The sequence below is a fragment of the Aquarana catesbeiana genome, linkage group LG04 (assembly GCF_042186555.1).
Source record: "Aquarana catesbeiana isolate 2022-GZ linkage group LG04, ASM4218655v1, whole genome shotgun sequence".
Lineage (NCBI taxonomy): Eukaryota > Metazoa > Chordata > Amphibia > Anura > Ranidae > Aquarana > Aquarana catesbeiana.
In genome coordinates this window covers 420001575-420023589 of record NC_133327.1, presented here as the reverse complement: position 1 = coordinate 420023589, position 22015 = coordinate 420001575, and the positions used below count along the sequence as shown (strand labels likewise).

The 22015-nt window shown below is 46.5% G+C and overlaps 1 protein-coding gene across 1 annotated transcript in view; it reads right to left on the bottom strand.

Annotated features, from left to right (window-relative positions):
- Positions 1-21395, bottom strand: part of PEX7 (peroxisomal biogenesis factor 7) — a 504207-nt gene extending 482812 nt beyond the window's left edge. The window contains exon 1 of the mRNA XM_073627348.1: positions 21316-21395. Coding sequence (XP_073483449.1) covers positions 21316-21328 — 13 coding nt within the window. The 5' untranslated portion in view covers positions 21329-21395. The remainder of the gene's footprint in view (positions 1-21315) is intronic.
- Between the last annotated feature and the right edge of the window lie 620 nt (positions 21396-22015).

Sequence of the window (22015 nt, the reverse complement as noted above, 5' to 3'; positions counted from 1 at the left end):
CTTCCCTTCCGGCTGTTGACTTCTTCACGTGTCTTCTCAAAGGTCTTGTTAGCTGTTGTGGCTCTATTAAGAACCAGAGGGATCCGTCTCCATCATTACCTAGACGATCTCCTCCTGCTGGCTCAACACAGGGATCATCTCCTGAAACACCAAGGTCAAGTCATTTCAACTCTTCGGAATTCGGATGGCTCCTGAATCTGGAGAAGAATCAGTTAGAGCCTTCGCAGTCTCTTACCCAAGGAGAAGGTTACAAAATAATTTGAGACAGCATTCGTCTGGCTCTCTCCTCTTCTCATCTCCATGCCCTCCAGTGTCTGTGGGTCATAGGTACCATGGTGTCCACAATACCAATGGTGAAGTGGGCACAGTGGAGGATGCGACCCTTCCAGAAGGAATTTCTTCATCAATGGTCGGGCAACAAAGCTCAACGCATTCACATTACTCCGGCCATGAGGGTTTCCCCCCTCTGGTGGCTTCAACGGGAAAACCTACGCAAATGTCACTCCATCCTTCCCATCACATGGATCACAGTAACATCAGATGCCAGCAACAGACTTTGGGGCGCTCATTGCTTAATGGAAGTGGCTCAGGGCTTCTGGGATTTTCCATCTCGGGGAACAATGTTGAACATCCTAGAGTTATGGGCAGCGTTCCAGGCCCTGGAACGCTATAAACAGTGCCATAAATAGTGTTTGGGGCCCAGGTACTAGCACAGGGGTCATGTATCAATGCAAAAAAAAAGTTTTTAAAACTGACGTTTTTTCAGGAGCAGTGATTTTAAGAATGCTTAAAGTAAAACAATAAAAATGAAATATTCCTTTAAACATCGTGCCTGGGGGGGTCCCCTTAGTCTGCCTATAAAGTTGCAAATGTTTCCCATGTTTATAACAGTACCGCAGCAAAATGACATTTCTAAAAGAAAAAAATGTCATTTAAAATTCCTTGCGGCTGTAATGTATTGCCGCATTGCGGCAATATACAAAAAAAAATCATTGGAAAAAACTGCGTGGTCCCCCCCCAGTCCATTAACAGGCCTTCGGGTCTAGTATGGATATTAAGGGGAACTCCACGCCAAAATAAAAAAAAAATGACGTGGGGGTCCCCCCCAAAATCCATACCATGTACCCCATACCCATTCACATAGGGGGGAGTCTGGGGGCCCCCTTCCAGATTCCGATAAGCCCCCTGCCCTCAGACCCCCACAATCACCAGGCAAGGGTTGTGGGGATGAGGCCCTTGTCCCCATCAACATGGGGACAAGGTGCTTTGGGGAGAACCCCAAAGCACCGTCCCCATGTTGAGGGTATGTGGCCTGGTACGGTTCAGGAGGGGGGGGCACTCTCTCATCCCTCCTTTTCCTGCAGCCTGCCAGGTTGCATGCTCGGATAAGGGTCTGGTATGGATTTTGGGGGGAACCCCAATGCCATTTTTTTTTTTTTTAAATTGGCACGGGCTTCCCCTTAACCACTTCCCGACCGGCGCACGCCGATGTACTTCGGCAGAATGGCACGGCTGGGCAAATGGACTTACAGGTACGTCCATTTGAATTCCCCGCCGTGCCATTGCGTGCGCGCCGCCCGGCAGCTCCGTGAGTCGGGTCGCGGGTCCCGCAGGCTCGATCGCCGCGGGGATACCCGCGTTTGCCTCACGGAGAGGACGAACGGGGAGATGCTGATGTAAACAGCATCTCCCCGTTCTGCCTAGTGACAAGTGTCACTGATCACAGCTCCCTGTCATTGGGAGCAGTGATCAGCGTAGTGACACAGCTAGCCCATCCCCTCTACAGTTAGTAATCACTCCCTAGTACTGACTTAACCCCTCCCCGCCCCCTAGTGGTTAGAAGAGTGGGTGATGACATAAGCTTCTAAATGTTGTGCATAAAATGCCAGCAGAGTTCAAAACCCCCCCAAATGACCCCATTTTGGAAAGTAGACACCCCAAGCTATTTGCCGAGAGGCATGTCGAGTCCATGGAATATTTTATATTGTGACATAAGTTGCGGGAAAAAGACAAATTTTTTTTTTTTTGCACAAAGTTGTCACTAAATGATATATTGCTCAAACATGCCATGGGAATATGTAAAATTACATCCCAAAATACATTCTGTTGCTTCTCCTGAGTACGGGGATACCACATGTTTAGGACTTTTTGGGAGCCTAGCCGCGTACGGGACCCCGAAAACCAAGCACCGCCTTCAGGCTTTCTAAGAGCGTAAATTTTTGATTTCACTCTTCACTGCCTATCACAGTTTCAGAGGCCATGGAATGCCCAGATGGCAACCCCCCCCCCCCAAATGACCCCATTTTGGAAAATAGACACCCCAAGCTATTTGCTGAGAGGTATAGTGAGTATTTTGCAGACCTCACTTTTTGTCACAAACTTTTGAAAATTAAAAAAAGAAAAAAAAAAAAAATTTTTCTTGTCTTTCTTCATTTTCAAAAACAAATGAGACCTGCAAAATACTCACCATGCCTCTCAGCAAATAGCTTGGGGTGTCTACTTTCCAAAATGGGGTAATTTTTGGGGGTTTTGTGCTATCTTGGCATTTTATGGCCTTCGAAACTGTGATAGGTAGTGAGGAGTAAAATCAAAAATTTACGCCCTTAGAAATCCTGAAGGCGGTGATTGGATTTCGGGGCCCCGTACGCGGCTAGGCTCCCAAAAAGTCCCACACATGTGGTATCCCCGTACTCAGGAGAAGCAACAGAATGTATTTTGGGGTGTAATTCCACATATACCCATGGCATGTTTGAGCAATATATCATTTAGTGACAACTTTGTGCAAAAAAAAAAAAAAAAAAATTGTCACTTTCCCGCAACTTGTGTCAAAATATAAAATATTCCATGGACTCAACATGCCTCTCAGCAAATAGCCTGGGGTGTATACTTTCCAAAATGGGGTCATTTGGGGGGGGGGAGGGGTTGTGCCATCTGGGCATTTTATGGCCTTCAAAACTGTGATAGGTAGTGAGGAGTGAAATCAAAACTTTACACCCTTAGAAATCCTGAAGGCGGTGCTTGGATTTCGGGGCCCCGTACAAGGCTAGGCTCCCAAAAAGTCCCACACATGTGGTATCCCCGTACTCAGGAGAATCAGCAGAATGTATTTTGGGGTGCAATTCCACATATGCCCATGGCCTGTGTGAGCAATATATCATTCAGTGACAACTTTTTGTAAATTTTTTTTTTTTTTTTGTCATTATTCAATCACTTGGGACAAAAAAAAAAAAAAATATTCAATGGGCTCAACATGCCTCTCAGCAATTTCCTTGGGGTGTCTACTCTCCAAAATGGGGTCATTTGGGGGGGGGGGTGTACTGCCCTGCCATTTTAGCACCTCAAGAAAAGACATAGGCAGTCATAAACTTAAAGCTGTGTAAATTCCAGAAAATGTACCCTAGTTTGTAGACGCTATAACTTTTGCGCAAACCAATAAATATACGCTTATTGACATTTTTTTTTACCAAAGACATGTGGCCGAATACATTTTGGCCTAAATGTATGACTAAAATTGAGTTTATTGGATTTTTTTTATAACAAAAAGTAGAAAATATCATTTTTTTTCAAAATTTTCGATCTTTTTCCGTTTATAGCGCAAAAAATAAAAACGGCAGAGGTGATCAAATACCATAAAAAGAAAGCTCTATTTGTGGGAAGAAAAGGACGCAAATTTCGTTTGGGTACAGCATTGCATGACCGCGCAATCAGCAGTTAAAGCGACGCAGTGCCAAATTGTAAAAAGTGCTCTGGTCAGGAAGGGGGTAAATCCTTCCGGGGCTGAAGTGGTTAAAATATTTTTTACCAACAAGAACACGTCTATGTGGTCTTTTATTAAACTCTCCAGTATCTTCCCAACTATAGAAGTTAAACTAACAGGTCTATAGTTACTTGGTAAAGACTTTGATCCCTTTCTAAATGTGGGCACCACATTGGCCCTGCGCCAATCCAGTGGTACCATTCCAGTTATTAACAATTCCCTAAAAATTAGAAACAATGGCCTTGAAATGACAGAGCTCAATTCTTTTAGGATCCGTGGGTTGATGCCATCTGGTCCAGGTGCTTTATCCACCTTTATTCTGTCTAAATCTTCTTTTGAGCCATTGTGGATCATTTGGGGCTGTGTCAATACCACCCCCATTATGGAAATGAGCTCCCCCATGCTCCTTTGTATACACAGAGCTGAAGAAAGTATTTAATAAATTTGCCTCGTCTTTTTCCCCAGTCACCCACTCTAGATTATTTTGCAAAGGGCCTACATGATCAGACCTGACCTTTTCACTATTAATATATTTGAAGTGACACACTGCCTGTCACCAGATGCAGCGTGTCACTTGCCACCCATAGACTACCACCAGATGCAGTGTGACACTTGCCACCCGCAGCCTGCTGCCAGATGCAGTGTGCTACTTGCCACCCGCAGCCTGTTGCCAGATGCAGTGTGCCATTTGCCACCCGCAGCTTGCTACCAGATGCAGTGTGCCACTTTCCACCCGCAGCCTGCTACCAGATGCAGTATGCCACTTTCCACCCGCAGCCTGCCACCAGATGCAGTGTGCCACTTATCACCCATAACCTGCCACCAGATGCAGTGTGCAACTTGGCACCCATAGCCTACCACCAGATGCAGCGTGCAACTTGGCACCCATAACATGCCACCAGATGCAGCATGCCATTTGCCACCCATAGCCTGCTGCCAGATGCAGTGTGCCACTTGGCACCCATAGCCTGCCACCAGATGCAGCGTGCAACGTGGCACCCATAGCCTGCCGCCAGATGCAGTGTATCATTTGCCACCAGCAGCCTGTCACCAGATGCAGTGTGACACTTGCCACCCGCAGCCTGCCGCCAGATGCAGTGTGCTACTTGCCACCCACAGCCTGCCACCAGATGCAGTGTGCCACTTGCCACCCGCAGCCTGCCACCAGATGCATTGTGCCACTTGCCACCAGATGCATTGTGCCACTTGCCACCAGATGCAGTGTGCCACTCGCCACCCGCAGCCTACCACCAGATGCATTGTGCCACTTGCCACCCATAGCCTGCCACCAGATAGTGTGCCACCTGCCACCCATAGCCTGCCACCAGGTGCAGTGTGCCACTTGACACCCATAGCCTACCACCAGGTGCAGTGTGCCGCTTGCCATCCGCAGCCTGCCACCAGATGCAGTGTGCCACTTACCACCCCCAGCTTGCCACCAGATGCAGTCTGCCACTTGCCACCCGCAGCCTGCCATAGCCTGCTGCTAGATGCTCACATAGAGGCCTAACTGTGTATGTGTGCGGCCAGGTGCCTGCTCCTCCTTCCAGCTTCCCCTACAATCCCCACTCATGGAGACTTCTATTCTTCCTTTATTTACAGCAGCGCTGAAGTAGGGTGGCCTCGCGATGCCTTTCCTCGACACAGTCCGATATGCCAGAGCCCCAGGAAGGTGAATGCCCCTCCCGCCACTGGCTGCCAGTGTAGCTCCTCCTAGTAGCTGTGCGGCCCCTGATGAGCCACAGACTGGCACCAGGTCACGGCCCGGGGATTGGGGACCCCTGCTCTAAGAGGCTCTTTATATACCCGATAATTTGCTGACCTGTTATCAATTAACCTAATTATTTGCACACTGTTCTTCCAGTTCTGCCTTGTTTGTACCACTTACTTTGCCAGCTTTTTGTTGCTCTGTCTCAATTTTTTTGAGACCTGTGAAAACATCAATTTCAATTTTTTTTCCTCAGTTTTAAGCATTTGATTTGTTTTCTATTTTCTATTGTGAATAAACTATGGGTTTAACAGATTTGAACATCATTGCATTCTGTTCTTATGTAGATTTTTTCACATCGTCCCAACTTTTTGGGAATTTGGGTTGTATAAGACTGTGCTGCTTATACGGTGCCTTGAAAAACTATTCACACCCCTTGACATTTTCCACATTTTGTCATGTTACAACCAAAAAAGTAAATGTATTTTATTGAAATTTTATGTGATAGACCAACACAAAGTGGCACATAATTGTGAAGTGGAAGGAAAATGATACTGTATATACTCGAGTATAAGTTGAGTTTTTCAGCACATTTTTTTGTGCTGAAAGTGCCCCCCTCGACTTATACTCGAATCAAGCACTTTTCTGCAGCAAAAAATTTCATTTTCCGAACTGAATTTGGGGCCCCGTATCTCAGGGCCACTTGGTGCTAGGAACCCCAAATTTGGTGTGCAAACCCAGTGGAACTAGTACCACAACATATCCAAAGGTGGAGTTCCTAGCACTAAGTGACCCCGAGATACGGGGCCCCAAAATCAGTTCGGAAAATGTCATTCTCTGCTGCAGAAAAGTGCTTGACATTTTCTGAACCGATTTTGGGGCCCCATATCTCAGGGCCACTTAGTGCTAGGAACCCCAGCTTTGGCTATTTTATGGTGCAAGTTCCACTAGGGGTTCCTAGCACTAAGTGACCCCAAGACACGGGGCCCCAAAGTTGGTCAACTATGTCCATCTGCAGCAATGTCATTTCGGGACCCTTTGGGTTCAGAGACCCCAAATTTTGGCTGCAGCTAGGGGGCATCTAGGAACCCTTAACTACCGAGTTTGAAGTTCGGGGGACCTATGGCTGCAAATGGGCACAGTGAGGCATGCAAATGGGCACAGTGAGGCTGCAAATGGGCATTGTTGACCCTCTTTTCCACTTACAGTAGCTGTGCATTTCTCACCCTCGTCTTATACTCGGGTCAATAAGTTTTTCCCATTTTTTTGTGGTAAATTAGGGCCTCGACTTATACTCGGATCGACTTATACTCGAGTATATACGGTAAATGGTTTTCAACATTTTTTACAAATAAATATGTGAAAAGTGTGGCGTGCATTTGTATTCGGCCCCCTTTACTCTGATACCCCTAACTAAAATCTAGTGGAACCCATTGCCTTCAGAAGTCCCCTAATTAGTAGATCGAGTCCATCTGTGTGTAATTTAATCTCAGTAAAAAGGATAAATGGTTTTCAAAATTTTTTACAAATAAATATGTGAAAAGTGTGGTGTGCATTTGTATTCAGCCCCCCTAAGTAAATACTTTGTAGAACCACCTTTCACTGCAATTACAGCTGCAAGTCTTTTTTTTGGGATGTCTCTACCAGCTTTGCACATCTAGAGAGTAACATTTTTGCCCATTCTTCTTTGCAAAATAACTCAACTCTGTCATAAGCTCTGTCAGATTGGATGGAAAGCGTCTGTAAACAGCAATTTTCAAGTCTTGCCACAGATTCTCAACTGGGTCTAGGTCTCGACTTTGACTGGGCCATTTTAACACATTAATACGCTTTGATCTAAACCATTCCATTGTAGCTCTGGCTGTATGTTTAGGGTCGTTGTTCTGCTGGAAGGTTAACCACTTGAGCCCCGGACCATTATGCTGCCTAAGGACCAGAGGTCTTTTTCCAATTTGGCACTGCGTCGCTTTAACTGCTAATTGCACGGTCATGCAATGCTGTACCCAAACGAAATTTGCGTCCTTTTCTTCCCACAAATAGAGCTTTCTTTTGATGGTATTTGATCACCTCTGCAGTTGATATTTTCTACTTTTTGTTATAAAAAAAATCCAATAAACTAAATTTTAGTCATACATTTAGGCCAAAATGTATTCGGCCACATGTCTTTGGTAAAAAAAATGTCAATAAGCATATATTTATTGGTTTGCGCAAAAGTTATAGCGTCTACAAACTAGGGTACATTTTCTGTAATTTACACAGCTTTTAGTTTATGACTGCCTATGTCATTTCTTGAGGTGCTAAAATGGCAGGGCAGTACAAACCCCCCCCAAATGACCCCATTTTGGAAAGTAGACACCCCAAGGAAATTGCTGAGAGGCATGTTGAACCTATTGAATATTTATTTTTTTTGTCCCAAGTGATTGAATAATGACAAAAAAAAAAAAAATATTTACAAAAAGTTGTCACTAAATGATATATTGCTCACACAGGCCATGGGCCTATGTGGAATTGCACCCCAAAATACATTCAGCTGCTTCTCCTGAGTATGGGGATACCACATGTGTGGGACTTTTTGGGAGCTTAGCCGCGTACGGGGCCCCGAAAACCAAGCACCGCCTTCAGGATTTCTAAGGGTGTAAATTTTTGATTTCACTCTTCACTGCCTATCACAGTTTCGGAGGCCATGGAATGCCCAGGTGGCACAACCCCCCCCAAATGACCCCATTTTGGAAAGTAGACACCCCAAGCTATTTGCTGAGAGGCATATTGAGTCCATGGAATATTTTATATTTTGACACAAGTTGCGGGAAAGTGACACTTTTTTTTTTTTTTTTTTTGCACAAAGTTGTCACTAAATGATATATTGCTCACACAGGCCATGGGCATATGTGGAATTGCACCCCAAAATACATTTAGCTGCTTCTCCTGAGTATGGGGATACCACATGTGTGGGACTTTTTGGGAGCCTAGCCGCGTACGGGGCCCCGAAAACCAAGCACCGCCTTCAGGATTTCTAAGGGTGAAAATTTTTGATTTCACTCCTCACTACCTATCACAGTTTCGGAGGTCATGGAATGCCCAGGTGGCACAAAACCCCCCCAAATGACCCCATTTTGGAAAGTAGACACCCCAAGCTATTTGCTGAGAGGCATGGTGAGTATTTTGCAGCTCTCATTTGTTTTTGAAAATGAAGAAAGACAAGAAAAAACTTTTTTTTTTTACTTTTTTTAATTTTCAAAACTTTGTGATAAAAAGTGAGGTCTGCAAAATACTCACTATACCTCTCAGCAAATAGCTTTGGGTGTCTACTTTCCAAAATGGGGTCATTTGGGGGGGTTTTGTGCCACCTGGGCTTTCCATGGCCTCCGAAACTGTGATAGGCAGTGAAGAGTGAAATCAAAAATTCACGCCCTTAGAAAGCCTGAAGGCGGTGCTTGGTTTTCGGGGTCCCGTACGCGGCTAGGCTCCCAAAAAGTTTCACACATGTGGTATCCCCGTACTCAGGAGAAGCATTTTGGGGTGTAATTTCACATATTCCCATGGCATGTTTGAGCAATATATCATTTAGTGACAACTTTGTGCAAAAAAAAAAAAAAAAAATTTGTCTCTTTCCCGCAACTTGTGTCGCAATATAAAATATTCCATGGACTCGACATGCCTCTCAGCAAATAGCTTGGGGTGTCTACTTTCCAAAATGGGGTCATTTGGGGGGGTTTTGAACTGTCCTGGCATTTTATGCACAACATTTAGAAGCTTATGTCACACATCACCAACTCTTCTAACCACTTGAAGACAAAGCCCTTTCTGACACTCATTGTTTACATGAAAAAGTTAATTTTTTTTGCAAAAAAATTACTTTGAACCCCCAAACATTATATATTTTTTTAAAGCAAATGCCCTACAGATTAAAATGGTGGGTGTTTCATTTTTTTTTTTCACACAGTATTTGCGCAGCGATTTTTCAAACGCATTTTTTTGGGGAAAAAACACACTTTTTTCAATTTTAATGCACTAAAACACACTATATTGCCCAAATGTTTGATGAAATAAAAAAGATGATCTTAGGCCGAGTACATGGATACCAAACATGACATGCTTTAAAATTGCGCACAAACGTGCAGTGGCAACAAAATAAATACATTTTTAAAAGCCTTTAAAAGCCTTTACAGGTTACCACTTTAGATTTACAGAGGAGGTCTACTGCAAAAATTACTGCCCTCGATCTGACCTTCGCAGCGATACCTCACATGCATGGTGCAATTGCTGTTTACGTTTGACGACAGACCGCCGCTTGCGTTCGCCTTAGCGCGAGAGCAGGGGGCGACAGGGGTGCTTTTTTTTTTTTTTTTTTTCTTTATTATTTTTTTTGCTTTTTTATCTTATTTTTAAACTGTTCCTTTCATTTTTTTTTTTTTTTTTTTTTTTTTAATCATTTTTATTGTTATCTCGGGGAATGTAAATATCCCCTATGATAGCAATAGGTAGTGACAGGTACTCTTTTTTGAAAAAATTGGGGTCTATTAGACCCTAGATCTCTCCTCTGCCCTCAAAGCATCTGATGACACCAAGATCGGTGTGATAAAATGCTTCCCCAATTTCCCAATGGCGCTATTTACATCTGGCAAAATCTAAGTCATAAAATGCTCGTAGCTTCCGGTTTCTTAGGCCATAGAGATGTTTGGAGCCACTCTGGTCTCTGATCAGCTCTATGGTCAGCTGGCTGAATCACCGGCTGCATTCTCAGGTTCCCTGTTGAGACAGGAGAGCCAGAGAAAAACACGGAAGACGGTGGGGGGGGGGGGCTTTCCCTCCCACAGCTTGTAAAAGCAGTCTAGAGGCTAATTAGCCACTAGGATTGCTTTTACATGAAAGCCGACCGCTGGCTGAAAAGAATGATACCAAGATGATACCTAAACCGGCAGGCATCATTCTGGTATAACCATTCAAAGTCGTGAATGGCGTACCTGAAGACAAAAAAATGGTTAACAATAAAGCACAGTAAACGGTAAAGTATAAAAAATTGCATACCTGAAAGCAAACATGATAAACCATAATAACAATAAAACATTGCAGAATAGAATACAGTAAAAAAGAGCAGAACAATAGAGAGGGAATAGAGAGAGAGAGAACGATAAAACGACAACTATTTTTTTTTATTTTATATATATTTTTTTTTTTTTACACTTTTTTTGTAACTAACTTTTATAACTGTAACCGGTTCCAGGTTCGGGTCTCTCAAAATGCGATGGCATCTTGGGAGACCCTGTGAAAGTGTGCCTAGTCTGTGCAATGCTGTACCCTACGCTAATACTCAACTAGTGTATGGTAGCGTTCAAAACATTCACCAATGCAAAGACCAGGATTGTCAGGACAGAAGGGACAATAATAGCGGGTGTCACGCCTATATTCGCGCTTGCTGCAGACACGACATCTTTTTTGGGGGTTCGTTGGGTAGGGGTACTCGGGAGGACATAAAGAAAATGCCTCTCATGCAGCCGACTGCATTTGGTTGGGGATGTGAATGGGGGAAGTACGGGCGCTGCAGAAGCGGTGGGTTCCCAATTAGGATTGGCGAATGCAGCAGGAAGGGCACTATGGGCACGACGGGCCTGTGTTTGTCTTCTTGGTGGCAGCGGGACACTACTTGTGCTTGCCACCTCACCAGCTTGAACTGCACTTATGGGACTCGCCACGTCACCAAGTGTTACTGCAGTGCTGGTTTGACTACGACCGGGGTGTACTAGGCCGCTGGCGCTTGCCAGTTCAATAAAAAGCTACCAAAAAAACTGTTAGCGATCGCAGATATCAGGCCTGACTCTGCGAATGCTGCAGTTATGCGTTAAGTGTTTTGTAAGTGACAGTGATCGATCGATACTGCACTTGGGTGGGCTGGGCCGGGCGGAGGGGCAAAATGCAGGTGCTAGCAGGTATCTGGGCTGATCCCGCTAACACTGCGTTTTTGGGAACCCTAAACTGCTGGGGACGCCAGTATAGATCTGATCGGATCAGATATTGATCCGTTCAGATACTATACCACTAAGGGAGGTGTACGGTGCGTGCGTGGGTGTTAGCGGTACTGGCGCTAATCTGACGCTGCTTGGGGCTGGTGCTTGCCAGTTCACCAAAACGCTACCAAAAAAACTGTTAGCGATCACAGGGATCAGGCCTGACTCTGCGAACGCTGCAGTTATGCATTTAGTGTTTTGTAAGTGTCAGTGATCGATCGATACTGCACTTGGGTGGGCTGGGCTGGGCTGGGCCGGGCGGAGGGTCAAAACGCAGGTGCTAGCAGGTATCTGGGCTGATCCCGCTAACACTGCGTTTTTGGGAACCCTAAACTGCTGGGGACGCCAGTATAGATCTGATCGGATCAGACATTGATCCGATCAGATACTATACCACTAAGGGAGCTGTACGGTGCGTGCGTGGGTGTTAGCGCTACTGGCGCTAACCTGACGCTGCCTGGGGCTGGTGCTTGCCAGTTCACCAAAATGCTACCAAAAAAACTGTTAGCGATCGCAGGGATCAGGCCTGACTCTGCGAACGCTGCAGTTATGCGTTTAGTGTTTTGTAAGTGACAGTGATCGATCGATACTGCACTTGGGCTGGGCCGAGCGGAGGGGCAAAACGCAGGTGCTAGCAGGTATCTGGGCTGATCCCGCTAACACTGCGTTTTTGGGAACCCTAAACTGCTGGGGACGCTAGTATAGATCTGATCGGATCAGATATTGATCCGTACAGATACTATACCACTAAGGGAGGTGTATGCTGCGTGCGTGGGTGTTAGCGGTACTGGCGCTAATCTGACGCTGCCTGGGGCGACGCATATCACCGCCGGGCGATCAGGGGGCTAAACCTTTATTCGGTAATAAACGGCGGGTGCCCTGACACTATAAAAAATAAACAAACTAACCAGCGTCACCCGTAACAGTTATACGGTGATCAGTGGTGAAAGGGTTAACTAGGGGGCAATCAAGGGGTTAAAACATTTATTCGGTAGTATATGGGGGTCCCTGTCGCTATAAAACGCTGACGGCGAACCTAAATATTTAGGTCCCTAACTAGCGTCACCAGCGACACTAATACAGCGATCAGAAAAATGATCGCTTAGCGACACTGGTGACAGGGGGTGATCAAGGGGTTAAAACTTTATTAGGGGGGGTTAGGGGGGTATCCTAGACCTAAAGGGGGGTAATACTAACTGTCCCAACACTGTAACTGTCACAAATTGACACCAATGCAGTAATCAGAAAAAAAAAAACAAAAAAACAAAAAAACTGCTGGTGTCAGTTTGTGACAGGGGGGGGGGGGGTGATTGGGGGGCGATCGGGGGGGGGATCGGGGTGTTTAGTGTGCCAGGCATGTTCTACTGTATGTGTGTGTGTTTGTGCACTCACATACCTGTCTTCTCTCCTCGGGCCGTAACGGAAATTACCGAGCCGAGGAGAGATGACATCATTTCCTTTGCTGCTGTTTAGCATACAGCAGCAAAGTAATGATGAGATTGGCCGGCGGCGATCGCGAGGGGGGGGCCACGAACGGATGACCTCCCCCTCACCTCTGATCGCCGCTGGACAAAAGACGACCGCCTCGGGCACCGGGGGGGGGGTCCGATCGGACCCCCCACCCGCGGAAGGCAAATCACGTATATGTACGTGATTTTGCCTGTCCGTGCCACCTTGCCGACGTAAATCGGCGTGAGGCGGTCGTCAAGTGGTTAAATTCTGCCCCAGTCTCAAGTCTTTTGCAGACTTTAACAGGTTTTCTTCTAAGATTGACCTGTATTTGGCTCCATTCATCTTCCCATCAACTCTGACCAGCTTCCCCCTCCCTGCTGAAGAAAAGCATCCCCACAACATGATGCTGCCACCACCATGTTTCACGGTGGGGATGGTGTGTTCAGGGTGATGTGCAGTGTTAGTTTTCCGCCACACATAGCGTTTTGTTTTTAGGCCAAAAAGTAAAATTTTGGTCTCATCTGAGCACCTTCTTCCACATATTTGCTGTGACCCTCACAGGGCTTCCTGAAAACGTGAATTCTTATGGCTTTCTTTCAACAGTGGCTTTCTTCTTGACACTCTTCCAAAAAGGCCAGATTTGTGGAGTGCACGACTAATAGTTGTCCTGTGGACAGATTCTCCCACCTGAGCTGTGGATCTCTGCAGCTCTCCAGAGCTGCCAATTCCCTCTTGGCTGCTTCTCTGATTAATGCTCTCCTTGCATGACCTGTCAGCGGCCGGTGGATGGCCATGTCTTGGTAGGTTTTCAGTTGTGCCATACTCTTTCCATTTTTGAATGACAGATTGAACAGTGCTCTGTGAGATGTTCAAAGCTTGGGATATTTTTTTTATAACCTAACCCTGCTTTAAACTTCTCCACAACTTTATCCCTGACTTGTCTGGTGTGTTCCTTTGCCTTCATGATGCTATTTGTTCACTAAGGTACTCTAACAAACCTCTGAGGGCTTCACAGAACAGCTGTATTATTTTATACTGAGATTAAATTGCACACAGATGGACTCTATTTACTAATTAGGTGACTTATGAAGGCAATTGGTTCCACTAGATTTTAGTTGGGGGTATCAGAGTAAAGGGGCTAAATACAAATGCATGCCACACTTTTCACATATTTATTTGTAAACAATTTTGAAAACCATTTATCGTTTTCCTTCCACTTCACAATTATGTGCCACCTTGTGTTGGTCTATCACATAAAATACCAATAAAATACATTTACGTTTTTGGTTGTAACATGACAAAATGTGGAAAATTTCAAGGGGTATGAATACATTTTCAAGGTCCTGTAGCTCATGTCCCCCATTATCCATAATTACCAACTGTCCCGGATTTCCTGGAAAATTTCAAGGGGTATGAATACATTTTCAAGGTCCTGTAGCTCATGTCCCCCATTATCCATAATTACCAACTGTCCCGGATTTCCCGGGACATTCCTGGGATTTGGACTCTTTTTTCCCGAGTTTATCGTTTCCCCGGAAATGTCCCAAGAAATCCGTTTTTTTACGAATTTCTGCCGCTAGAGGTCCGCGACATTGTCTCCGCCGGCCAGCGATTTTTAAGGAGTCCAGGAACGGCTGGGTGGCTAGACGAAGCTCCTGCATCACCGCCCACCCTGCGCCCCACTCCGCCTCGCCCCCGCCTACCTCCCGCCCCGCTGCCGGTCTGTTATGGAAAGGTAAGGAGGTACACCGCTGGGGACACCTGATGTTAGGGGGGGCACCGCTGGGAATACCTGATGTTGGGGGGGCACCGCTGGGGACACCTGTTAGGGGGCACCGCTGGGGACACCTGATGTTAGGGGGGGCACCGCTGGGGACACCTGATGTTAGGGGGGGCACCGCTGGGGACACCTGATGTGGGGGGGGGCACCGCTGGGGACACCTGATGTTAGGGGGGGCACCGCTGGGGACACCTGATGTTAGGGGGGGCACCGCTGGGGACACCTGATGTTAGAGGGGGGCACCGCTGGGGACACCTGTTAGAGGGGGGCACCGCTGGGGACACCTGATGTTAGGGGGGCTTCTCTGGGGACATCTGATGTAAGGAGGGGCACCGCTGGGGACACCTGATGTTAGGGGGGACATCGCTGGGGACATCTGATGTTAGGGGGGGCACCGCTGAGAACATCTGATGTAAGGGGGGCTCCGCTGGTGACACCTGATGTAAGGGGGGGCTCCACTGGTGACACCTAATGTAAGGGGGGCTCCGCTGGGGAACCTGATGTAAGGGGGGGGCTCCGCTGGGGACATCTGATGCAAGGACGGACTCTGCTGGGACCAAGGACAGATGGCTGGTGGCAGGCGACTTGGCAGGTGACACGCTCAGGGATCCCACTGATTCGGCATTATGATGAGTTGAATGATTTCATTTTGTAATAATAGAAATAATGCACTTCAATCATCCTAACACCATAAAAACCATGGTGCCGGGATGATTGAAGCGCTAACACCAGGTGTTTGGAGTATCTTTATCTGCTGGTTGTTAAACTTTCTAGAATACACATATTTCCATTGTTGTGTAGGATCTGGGCCTGCTGTCCCTCCATCCCTCTCCCCCCCTTTCCCTCTCCATCCCTCATTCATCTCAGACTCTAACCACACCCCCTTTGAGCCACGCCCACTTAAGGCACGCCCACTATTTTGCGTAAACCCTGCCTATTGTTTGCCGCGGCCTTGTCACGCCTACAAACACATGCCCACCCCCCTAATTATAATAAGACTCCGCCTACAGCCAAAAAAAGTGTCCCTAAAAAATGTTTTTCAATGTTGGCAACTATGCATTATCTAACCTCATTCTATTACCCCAGTCCAAATCCCCACTATCTATCACACCACTATATAGACATCTCAAACATCTCGATATCTTCTGCAGCTTAATATGCACAAAACAAACCCAAATACTGGTCATTCCCCAGGGCACAAAGCCCATTTCCCCTCAGTATCTTCCACACCTCAATGTGCACAGCTTAAACCCCAATACCTACTGCATACCCCTATATATTGTGCAACCCAGTACACACAACCTATACCTCACTGCCTACTGCACCCAACATATCATGAACCCAAAGTTCATACCCCCAATATATACAGCACCCCAATAAAAAAAGCTAATATTCCAATGTCTACTACACCCCACTTACCACAAGCCATAGCCCCAATATCTACAGCACCCCAAGACATAGCCCATACCAACAATATCTCCAGCTCCTCAATACAGTCCTCTTATTCCCTCAGCATATACTTCAACAAAATGCATTAGTACACTTTATAATGCAGGAGAGTCTAATCAGAAATAATAAGCCTAACCGGTCCGGTGTAACCCCAAAATAAATAAAACCCCTAAATTACTGCCCCCAAAACAAATGTCTATGTTTTTAAAGGGAAGCCTTGTAGCTAAATATATAAACAGACTAAAAAAAAAAGATAAAAAGCCCCCACCCCCCCCCCCCATTATAGGAACAAAGAAAGGCTGTGAAAGGGTTGATTGCCCAAACTGAATTAAATCAGAGTTAAAGCACAGTTTCCCAACTGACCTACAACTCTCTATGCAGTTTATCAGCTTTCCATATGTTTTCACTACAGCAACGTCTAACCCAGTGACAATATGGCTGCTCTCTGCCCCCACAGGGGGCTGCCTTATCATCTTGGGCAAATCTGCACATAAATTTGCTTGGACTACAAATCTCAAACCCGCAGGATTTACCCTGATCCCATGGTAAGGGCAAATATGATTCTCATCCCTACTTAGAGGTTGACGGTAGAAATTTGTGAAAAGGAAAATGCTTTACAAACTGGTATTTCCTTTTTACTTCAATCTCCCAGTAGATGTCAGTGTTTAATCACAAAATTAGCAAAGTATAATATATTACTGTATGTATTTAAAGGAAAACTTCACTCAGAGGAACAAGTAAGCTATTTTTTGCTGCCCTCCAGAAAATGCTAGGTGCCTGGCTGTCATGTTGTTCCAATGGCTTTAATAGATTGAGTTACCGGCTCAGAACAAATACAGTGATATCTCGGTTCACAAACTTAATTTGTGAACTGACTCTGGTCGCGAACCGAATTGGTTGTGAACCGAGGCAAATTTTCCTATAGGGTTCAATGTAAATCAGGTTAATCCATTCTGAACTTTTTGTTTTGTTTATGCAGTGTATATAAAATTATTTTTATATTATTATTATTATTATTATTATTTTACACATATACTACATACGGTCTTTTACATTAGGCTGACATCTTTCATGTGTATATCTAAAAAGAAAAAAACTATAGCTCCTCTTTAATCCTTGTTTGAAACAATCCCAAACCCTAATTTAAATGACTAATCTAGGGGTCAGAAAACAGCACTGTGCATCCAGGAAAAGATCATCTGAGCGCATGATAATGTTGTAGAATTCATTTGAACGGTTTTTTCCATGTTTCCTAATCAAGTGAGCCCACCCTCACAGTAGTCGGGGGGCAGAAACCCCTATCTGAGTGGACTGCTTCGCCTAAGACTCTATGAACGTGTTCATGAACCGAAGCAAATTTTTGTGAACTCTTCTGTTCGTAAACCAAGTTGTTCGTGAACAGAAGCGTTCGTGAACCAAGGTATCACTGTATGAAGCTAGTGAAGTGAATGTAAAGTTATAAATACAGATTTGCATAGTTGTTCCGGGTCAGGGAAAACACTGAAATCGTTGGATCAATATGACATCCAGACAACTGACATTAAAGAGTAACTGCAGTCTGCTCACATAATTTGTAATAAAAACATCTTTGCCATTCTGAAGCTTCCCTCCAACCACTTTGCATATTATTTTATATATACTGTGATTCTGTACTTGCCAAATATGCTGCAGAAATCTCCCCCCACTGAGTTTGGCTGCATCCATTTTAACTGTGGGCAGCTGAAGCTGCTGCCTGTTCACTTTCTGGATTTACACAGACACACAGAGGCAAACCTCCAGCCCTGCAGCTCTCATTAGCCCTCTTATGACTCCTCCTCCCTCCCTTCCTGGCAAACTCTCATGAGAGTGAGAGAGCTGTACATGATGTCATAAGCCTAGACTTTTTACCAGACAAGAAACAGGAAGTGGGCTGTATAAGGTATTTACTGGCAGAATAAAAAGTTTTACTATCCAAAGTTAAAACAACAAGGGCAGAAGATTTAATAAATGAAAAGTTGAAAAATGAAGGTCCGCTTTAAGGCATAAGTGAAGCCTTAGCATATTAAAATAGAACTTTTCAAACAGCAACCTTCAATTCTTCTATTCACAGAGACCTTAAAGCAGTGGTTCTCAACTCCAGTCCTCAGGACCCACCAACAGGCCAGATTTTAAGTATTACCTTGGGGGAGATGCAGACTAGAATACTGCAATCACTGAGCAGCAAATGATATCACCTGTGACGTATTTCAGTTATCTTGCAAACCTGGCCTGTTAGTGGGTCCTGAGGACCGGAGTTGAGAACCACGGCCTTAAAGTATAGCTAAAGTCAAAACTTTTTTATACGTTTTGGATAGAGTGCAGAGGGATTGGAACCCCTGTCAATTGTTGTTGCTGTATGTGCCCCCTTTAAGAAGATGCACCCTCTATATTTGTCCTGTTTATCATTATTATAAGTGAAAGTAAAAAAAAAACAAAATCCCAAATTTTGGGTTGTCCTCAGAAAAGTAATAGAGGGGAAATCTTCCAATAGGGACACTAGTTCTGGTGACCTGGGGGTCTCCAAGGAAATCCTTTTATTTGCAGGGATATCAGAGGCGGCTCTAGGCTTTAAGAGGCCTTAGGCAAAACTTAGACATGAGGCCCCACTCACGCCCATAATGGGAAAAATACTATAAATGAACTGGGGTATGTGTAAGGCAATCATTGGGGGTTCAGGGGTGGGGCTAACAATTTAGGTGTGCTGTAACCTGTAGTGTTCAGATCTACAGCTCACAGAACATGATCAGCGAGCTGTGATATAAAAACATTTTAAAAAATAGCTTGCTTGCCCTTGCTTTAAAAAAAATAAAATAACAAACATATACTTACCTCCACTGTGCAGTTCGTTTTGAACAGAGTGGCCCCGAACACCCTGATCTGGGGTCCCCCAACGATGCTCGCGGCTCTTTCCCGCATTGGGAAACCACCTAGAAGAAGCGCTCTCCTGGGGGGTTACCTTGCGGGCGTGCTCCCGTGACCAGCATTTGCGTCCATAAACACAGAATGCCAGACTCAGCCCCGCTCCCCGGGTCATTGGAATTGATTGACAGCAGCGGGAGCCAATGGCTGCGCTGCTATCAATCTATCCAGTCAAGTGCCGAGAACCCCCCGACCAGAGAAGTAGAGCGCGTCTCCGGCGTGGGGACGAACGGGCTCAGGTGAGGAGAATGGGGGGCTGCTGAGTGACAGAAGTTTTTTCACACTAATGCATAAGATGCATTAAGGTGAAAAAACATGCGGGTTTACAACCTCTTTAAATAATAGAAACAAATCTTAGAACTTACCTATTTTATGTGATATTTGTGTTTTTTTTTCCACAGATGCTCAGTTCTGGGTTTAACTTGAGATAAGCAGTGTACAGGGGACAGCAGGGCAGAGCACAGGAGGTTTAGGAGACAATAGGGGGGGGCAGAAGGGCACATTATGGGGCACACATCAGAACATGGGGCACACAGCAGAACATTGGGCACATCATGGGGCACACAGCAGAATATGGGGCACACAGAACAGTGGGCACATCATGGGGCACACAGCAGAACATGGGGCACATCATGGGGCACACAACAGAACATTGGGCACATCATGGGGCACATCATGGGGCACACAACAGATCATTGGGCACATCATGGGGCACACAGCAGAACATTGGGCACATCATCGGGCACACAGCAGAACATGAGGCATAAAATAGGGCACACAGCAGAACATTGGGCACATCATGGGGCACACAGCAGAACACTGGGCACATCATGGGGCACACAGCAGAACCTTGGGCACATCATAGGGGAAACAGAGGAAAACTCGGCACATCATGGGGCACACAGCAGAACCTTGGGCACATCATGGGGCACACAGCAGAACATGGGGCACATCATGGGGCACACAGCAGTACATGGGGCACATCATGGGGCACACAGCAGAACATGGGGCACATCATGGGGCACACAGCAGAACATGAGGCACATCATGGGGCACACAGCAGAACCTTGAGAACATCATGGGGCACACAGCAGAACACTGGGCACATCGTTGGGGCATACAGCAGAACCTTGGGCACATCATGGGGCACACAGTAGAACATGGGGCACACAGCAGAACCTTGGGAACATCATGGGGCACACAGCAGAACATGGGGCACATCATGGGTCTCACAGCAGGGCATAGGACACACAGCAGAGCATGCGACACATCACAGGGCACACAGCAAAACATGAGGTACATCATGGGGCTCACAGCAGAACATGGGGCACTTTAAGGGGCTCACGGCTGGGTATGGGGCAAGCAGCATAACATGGGGTACACATCAAGTCTTATCACAAGGCACACAGCAGGGCATGGGGCGCACAGCAGGGTAAAGGGCACACAGCGTGGTACAGAGCACAGCAGGGTACATGGTGCAGCAGGGTACAGGGCACATTAGGGTACATGGTACACGGCACAGTAGGGTGCATGGTACAGGGCACATCAGGATACAGGGCACAGGGTATGGGGCACAGCAGGGCATGGGTACAGGGTACGGGTACAGCAGGGTATGGGGCACAGCAGGGCACATCGGGGTTCGGGCACAGGGTATGGGGCACAACAGTGTACGGCACAGCAGGGTGAAGGGTATTAGTTACATCAGGGTATGGGTCACAGCAGGACACATCAGGGTACAGACACAGGGGATGAGGCACTGGGCACAGCAGAGCACAGGGTATGGGGCACATCAGGACAAGGGCACAGGGTACGGGGCACAGCAGGGCATGGGCATAGGGTACAGGGCACAGAGTATGGGGAACATCAGGGTACTGGGCACAGCAGGGCACGGGCACAGCAGGGTGCAGGGTATGGGGCACATCAGGGAATGGGGCACAGCAGGGCACATCAGGGTTTGGGCACAGGGTATGATACGGGCACAGCAGGGTGCAAGGTATTGGTCACATCAGGGTATGGGTCACAGCAGGGCACATCAGGGTACGGGCACAGGGTATGTGGCACTGGGCACAGCAGAGCACATCAGGGTACTGGGCACAGGGTACTGACATGGCAGGGCACTGGGCATGTTGCACATCTGAGTACTCGGCACAGCAGGGCACACTTTCTTTTCAGTTTCCTTTAAATGCAGAGTAGCATGGGAAGTGGCTATATTATAATAAGTCCTTACTGTCCTCTCTCATGTCGCGCCGCCGCTGCTCCCCGGCGGCCCTTCCCCTCCTCTCCTCTCCTCTCGTTGTATGTGTGTGACATCACCTTGGATGGACGAGAGGAGGGGAGGGGCCGCCGGGGAGCAGCGGCGGCGCGACATGAGAGAGGACAGTAAGGACTTATTACAGCCGCTTCCCGCGCTACTCTGCATGTCGGCCGATACTCGATCTACCCGTCAGCTGTCTGTGATTGATGGGTAGATCGCCGCAGAGCTGGTGACTTTGCGACATAGACTGGGAAACCTCTACTATTAAACACTGTAATAGGGAAATTAGGCAGCCGCGAGGCCTTAGGCGACTGCCTAATTTGCCTAATTATAGAGCCGCCTCTGAGGGATATCCCCTCACATCTAACACTCCCCTCCCACCAAACTGACATTACTGCTGTCCAAAGGTGCCCCTGTGCTCCTTCATCCAGAGGGAAATGTGTTACTGGCTGGATCACTACGGGAAAAATCTGTTACTAAAAGGAAAACTAATGCAGCCACCACATCTAATTTTAGGCATTCCCTAAAAAAATTTCACTTTGGAGATGCCTAACCTGCCTCCACCTAACATCTGTTCTTCTATTGTCTTCACCAGCTTATCCCCACAGTTATTACCCTTTCGTATCACTTGACCCTCTCTCCTAGATTGTAAGCTCTAACGAGCAGGGCCCTC